Source organism: Somniosus microcephalus, unplaced genomic scaffold, assembly GCF_052327205.1.
Source record: "Somniosus microcephalus isolate GS21.2 unplaced genomic scaffold, FLI_Smic_1.0 unresolved_chr5, whole genome shotgun sequence".
In the NCBI taxonomy this organism is placed as follows: domain Eukaryota; kingdom Metazoa; phylum Chordata; class Chondrichthyes; order Squaliformes; family Somniosidae; genus Somniosus; species Somniosus microcephalus.
In genome coordinates, this window is record NW_028225183.1 from 51,449,759 (window position 1) to 51,456,154 (window position 6,396).

Below are 6,396 nucleotides of genomic sequence, written 5' to 3' on the forward strand. Positions count from 1 at the left end.
TGGCCGTCTATAGGTGATACAAACTTGGCCGCCAGCTGTTGCCTTTTGCCCTGTGGTGGATGACGCCACAATCATGTCAGTGATTGGTGCTTTTTGAACACGGATTCCGGCTCCAGCCCCACGCCCAATGTGTGCCGCGTGTGACTCCTGACCCGAGGCTGCAAAACCACTTTGGGACGTTCCAAGTTTGTGACAGGCGGTAAATAAATTGATATTTCCAACTTTTTTTTACAATAAAACATTTACTTTCCTAGCTATCAATAGTTCAGAAGAAAATGACCAATTTCATGTCAAATCAAATCAAATCAATAATCTTTATTCTTAATTCTTCAAAACTCACAAAGTAACTTGGACAAAAAGAACAAAGTAATACCACATTACTGTTAGAATACAGCAGGGCCAGGCACTAGTTATCCACTCAGTGACTGCCCGGAGTACAGAGTGAGATCAGAGGCTGAAAATTACTTAGCAGAAGTGTGGAATATGAACAGCAAAAAAAAATTCAGTACACATTAAATAACAACATGTAAAATAAATTGAAGGTTGTTCTCATTGGTTGGCTAAAATTTGCTGTTACAGATCCCCCAACAGATACAACAAAAACAACTTTCTGTCAATACATTGCAAATCAATGTAGGAGCAGGAAGTTCTGTGACAGTTCAGGGACGGGAATCTACTTCTTACACTTATTGCTGCCAACAAACTGCAGCTGTCAATCTTCGGCACTAAGCTCTGGGATCCACCCCTATACATTACTGGCTCTCTACCGCACCTTTGTTCTGTAACCTCCTGTGAAGCACCTTGGGATATTTTACTCCGTTAAAGACGCTGTATAAATGTAAGATGTTTTTGCTGAGAGGCTGAGATGAGGTGGACCCAATGGAAGGAATCTCGTGAGGAGCACAATAAGCAGCACAGACTAGTTGGGCCGAATATCCGGTTTCAGTGCTGCTTAATCTTTTAATATAAGCACCAGAACTACCGCTCAGCTCTGCCTGCCTTCCTATTGACGTTGCTCTTACTCTGGAAGCTGCAAGTGAAATGATGCACTAAATATGCAAAAAGCTAGTGGTCCTGTTCCGAAAGACAAGGTGAGAACTCTCAGTCAGAAATGTTGCTGCGTTCTAAAAAAAAGTGCTTGCCCCGCCGATGGTTCTATTTTCAGATCACCAGCGATTCCTGATGTAATACAGTTGATGGCATTCTGGGGTAAGTATTAGATTTATGGGCTGGAAACACTGGGACCCGAATCTGGGCTGCGCTCAGTTGTTCTGCTTCTTAATTAATTGAATAATTGAGGCAACCGGATATTTCCCCGCACTCTTCAACTGCTCTCTGAACTTGGACTGGGTCACCCCATAAATAAATGTGTTTGTGCAGCAACTTAAATTCTGCAGCATATATCCGACTTCATTAAAGATAGATATAGAATCATTGTGATAATTGGAATCTACACCTCTAATGTAATAGTATATGAAATATATTACATATACCGACCACAGAAGTATGAAGCTGCCAGATATGGTGAAGAGTAAAATCACAGACTTCCTTCTGCTCTCCATCTCTGGGTCACTGCGATTCTCTCCCTTGCTCTCACCCCTCAGTACCTTACGGACTCGACTGGCCACTAAAATGTGTCTGACTGTCAGAGCGTTGAGCAACAAAATGAAAGCGAATGGGAGCAATGGAGTTAAAATTGTGTCAAGCCAGTCATATTCGACCCAACCGGGCTCAGAATAATAGCTTGGTTTTACGTAACAGTACCATGGCACATTGTCGATTATCTCTCCTGGTTTAAATATAAAGTAGAAGGGAACGTTTTTTAAACAGAGCAGAATGCAGGTTGTTGCCAGAACCACAGTCGCAGTTTTCTCAGTGCAATATTTTGTTTTCAGATTCTGGCAACAAATGGCCACAAATCGATCGAAGGTGAAAGTGACGGTGAACCAGACAGAACAGTCTGTGGCTGCACCGACCAGGACAGTGCGAACACTACACACAGGAGTGATGACCAGGAAACACATTGGGAAATAATACCAATTGATCTGGTTCAGTATGACCTCAGTGATGATGACCAGTAGATCTGCCGCTGCCATCGCCACCAGATAGCGAGTGGTGCAGGTGGAGAGCCCACACTTTCCCCGGGACAGGATCACAATCGCCACTAAATTAACTGAAAAAAAGAGCAGGGAAAAGAGAATGCAAACTACTGATCAAACATTCTCCGTATCTGGGCCCAGAGAATATGGGCCGTATTTTATAACCAAGAACGGGTTGTTTTTTAGTCGGGTCGGAGATTATCAGGTTTAAATCTCCATCCGACCACAACCCGCATCCAGACCACCTGCTTCCGAGTTTAACAGATAAATCGGACTACCATCCTGGCTCGTGATTGGACCGCCCCCGGATTTGCAGAACCCTTCCCGTGTTCAGGGATCAGATCACACCCTGGTATTGGACAGCCATCACCCCCCGGGGCCGGGGGGATCGGAAAAACACCCAGGATCGGCCACCCAGCATCTCAGGGCCATGGACTTGGTCCTGCGATCTTCTCCAGATTCCTCCCCCCCCGACTGAAACCCAAGCTGGCCAATCCTGCTGACTTCATGCAGGGAAGCTGTCAACGACAAAACTATACCCTGCCTACCGAACCCGCCTGGTCGATATCAAAAGCACAATATTAAGAATGCTGTAACTCTGATAAATACAGATAATGATGTGGACACACATCAAGTCAGGCATCATCTGTGGAGAGAGAAACAGTGTTAACATTTAACATCGACTATCTTTCATCAGAACTGAAACATATTAGATATTAACAGTTTTAAAGCAATGATAGAGCCAGAGAAAAGTAGGGGAGGGGAGGAAAGAACAATTGAGAGGTCTATGCTCGGGTGGAGGGCAGAAGTGATCCAGGAATAAAATGGATAATTGGTCAAGGGAGATAGGACAATTAAAGAAATAAAAGATTGGACCAGATCAGGAATAAATGGCTGTAGCAGAATAACAGAGGGGGAGGCAAGGACGGAAAATCTGTAAAAGAGGAGAAGGTTCCAGTGACCAGGGAATCTGGCAGAGAATGGTGGGTGGACCTCAGATATACGCACCAGCCTTCATCCTGCCCAAGACCGGTGTGCCCGCACTCTTCCAGCCACCACATCAAGCTCACGGCTAGCTGGTCAGAGACAAGGGCTACCTGCTCTCCATCTGGTTCATGACTCCCCTCTGCAGACCCAACGCCCCTGCCCAGCAGTCATATAATGAGCGCCATGCTGCCACCAGGAACATTATCGAGCAGACCATCTGCATGCTGATGCAACAGTTCCACTGCCTTGACTGATCGGGAGGAGCCGTCCAGTATTTGCTGGAGCGGGTGTCACATTTCCTGATGTTTGCTGCATGCGCCACAACTTGGGAGCCCAGCCCTTGCCACCTGGGATTACGGGAGCACCTCAGGAGGAGGAAGAGGGTGAGGAGGATGTGGAGGAGGAGTTCGAGGAGGAAGAGGAGGATGAGGACCACGAGGAGGTAGACGAGGAGGAGGAGCAACAGGAGAGAGGGAGGAGACATCCACTCTATCAGCCTTCCAGAAGGGCGGTCCGTGACCAACTCAAATAACTGACATACGAATGAAGTATACCACAGATCTCCATTGCTCACCACATCACCATCTTTACTTCAGGCCATATCACAGCGCAAAGAAGAAGTGAGAGACACCACTCAAGGATCAAAAGTTAATGAATAAATTTATGAATAATCAGTGAACACATACTTAATAAAAATGAATTAACTATTCACGCCTGTGCAGTCGGTGGGTGCTTCTCGTTACTGTGTATTTGCTCACGCCAGTGCTCCTACGATGTTTTGACCTAGTGGCTGCAGCAGGACTGGTGGAAGGCTGCTGAGTTTCCCTGCGGGATACTTAAGATGGTCTTGAAGAGCGACTCAACCAGCTCTGGGCCTGGAAGGGCCAGCTAGAGACTGCACCACCTCAGCACGGGCGGCAGTTGTCTGGGCTGGCTGGATGACAGGCAAAGGCTTAGTGGCATTTGTGGGAGCAGGAATGCTGTGATTCTGGAGAAGACAGCAGGTTCCTGCTCCACTGATGCACTGACACTCTCCCGGGGCAGCACCACATCATCCCAAGAAATCTGTTGGAACACAGATTGTTGACCTGCTGAGATATCGTGAAAGCTCTGGTCGACAGTGATAGACTCAGCCACGATGGCAGCTGTCAGAGCTGAGACTGCATGGCACCTGTCTGAGTTTGGATACCACCAAGAAAACACTGCATTACAGCACTAAACGTTGTGTCAGTTCTGCCTGTGCTGCAATGGAAGCTGCCAGCTTGCCATTCACAGGCGTCTTCGGGTCTGGGACTCAAGGTCTCTCTGGGAATCTACCATTCCTTGCAGACTGGAAATGATGGGATACAAGGTGTGTGCAAAGCATTGTGCAAGATTGTGGGTGGACTCCTCCATGCTCTTTATCATTGCCGATGTGATTTCGGGCAACCTTGCTATTGCACCTATCATCTCCCTGTGCATGCCCTTCACCATTCTTCTAGCAGCCTCACCATCGAGGTCCTGATCTGAGTCCTGTGCAGCCGAACTCCCAGTCGAACTCGCCCTCCTGGGAGATGGGCCCTGAGCTACCCTTTCCCCCTTACCTTGCTGCAGCCCACTCGTCACCGGTGCCTTCCCTTCTGCAGATCCGGCGACTATACTAGCCTGTAAAGAAGGAGTAGTGCCAGTGTCTGAGCTGGTGCCTAAGGGAGAGAGAGGCAATGACTCGGTGTGTTCTTCCTCCTCCTCTTCTTCCACCTCGCTCTGTATAGTGCCCTCAGGGACAGGCTGCTCAGCTGCTTGCTCATTACTTTAAATCTTACTGGCACAAGAGTCATGCTAAGGTGAGGGGAGGGGACAGAAGGGGAGAAATGCATGCATACAGTCTGATTAGGGGGAATGTGTGAATGGCTTGTGGCGTGAGGGGGAAGAGGGATGTTGGAAGAAGGATTAGGATAGAATATACCGTTGTTGTACCCAAGGGGGTCAACGTCGCCGGGGGCCACGGCATCTGCCACCTGGCGCCCAATAATCTGCAGCACTCGTTTCTCCAGCGCAGACAGTGTTTAGGTGTCGACTTGGACACCGCATACGCGCTACTGCCCCCTCCTGTTCTGAACGACCTTGGAAAGGAAGGAAAGGAAAGGAAAGTGTGTGAGTGATTGTGGAACAATGTGATTGGCTGATGTGCTTGCCATCGGTGTATAGGTGTCTTTGTGTGCAAGGTGTGAGATGTGGCTGTGAGTGTTGGTAGATAGATTTTGTTGGTGGTTGAGTGCTGCGGGTGTGGTGCTTTTCGTGGAGTGTGAAGATTGGTTCAGATGGCGGTACATAGATTTGTAGAAGCATTCACTCACCCTGTCCACGCAAGTGAAGTCGCTAAATTTCTTCCTGCACTTTGTGCGGATCCAGGGGATGACAGTTCTGCCCAAGACGTGCTGCGCTACTTCCCTACCCATGGTGCAGAAGGCTTCTGGCGAGGGCCTTCTGCCACTTGCTGGGTAGTGCACCGCCATCCATCTCTCCACAGCGAACACCAATGCCTCCAATGTTTAATCGCAGAATCTGCAGGCACTCTCCCTGGGGCATGGATCTGCAATGACTACAGCTGCTTTAGTCCTCCAACTCCTTTTCCTTGACCTGCTGAAGCTTGCTGAGGCAGCTGCACAGCCAGCCATGCTGAGAATGAAGTTCTGCAGCATCAATGATCCTTCCCTTCCAGAACAAGAAAAAGCCTGCGGCAATCATGACTTGTGATTAGAGTCCTACTGATATTGGTCCACCCTTTGAGTGTAACGCCAATGAGCTTGCGGTTAAAAACTTGAAATAGATTTCCAATCATTTATTTGAGCATTGTGCATGAATGTTGCATGCTCGCTAAAGCATTAGCGCCTGACACTAATTCTCCAACTTTTCTAATGCTACAGCCCATTCCTAGGCTATGATGAATTTCTAGCCCTCTGAATCATAGATAAGAACTGATCTGTCAAACATTAATCAGTTTCCGAAGTGCAATAATCAAAAACCACAGCCTAATATTCATCCTGACTAGTAGACAGATAATGAAATTCAGCACTCATGACCCACAGGCTTACAGGAACGTGTTGGGGGAAGGGGAATATTCAGCACTAAAACAACTGAAGTGCTTACAGTAACTACTCTTAGTGTAAGACAAGTATTTAAACCTGTTTCTGTTCTTGCAGCTCAATATCAATGCATTTCACTTCATACGCATTTTTAAAACATCTTTACCCAAAAGCAAAAATATTCTCTTTCGCCATCAATTTCGAACATAGGATTTAGGAGCAGGAGTCGGCCACTCGGCCCTTCG

The 6,396-nt window shown here is 47.5% G+C and overlaps 1 protein-coding gene across 1 annotated transcript; it reads right to left on the bottom strand.

Moving 5' to 3' along the window:
• Positions 1 to 1,094: 1,094 nt before the first annotated feature.
• Positions 1,095 to 2,173, bottom strand: LOC147088268 (putative G protein-coupled receptor 139). Its single transcript, XM_085977951.1, has one exon. The coding sequence runs from the start codon at positions 2,094 to 2,096 to the stop codon at positions 1,263 to 1,265; it is 834 nt and encodes a 277-aa protein (XP_085834077.1). The 5' UTR covers positions 2,097 to 2,173; the 3' UTR covers positions 1,095 to 1,262.
• Positions 2,174 to 6,396: the final 4,223 nt, after the last annotated feature.

Coding starts and splice junctions, on each gene's coding strand:
- LOC147088268 (XM_085977951.1), bottom strand. CDS start 2,096: ATGGCAGCGGCAGATCTACTGGTCATCATCACTGAGGTCATACTGAAC.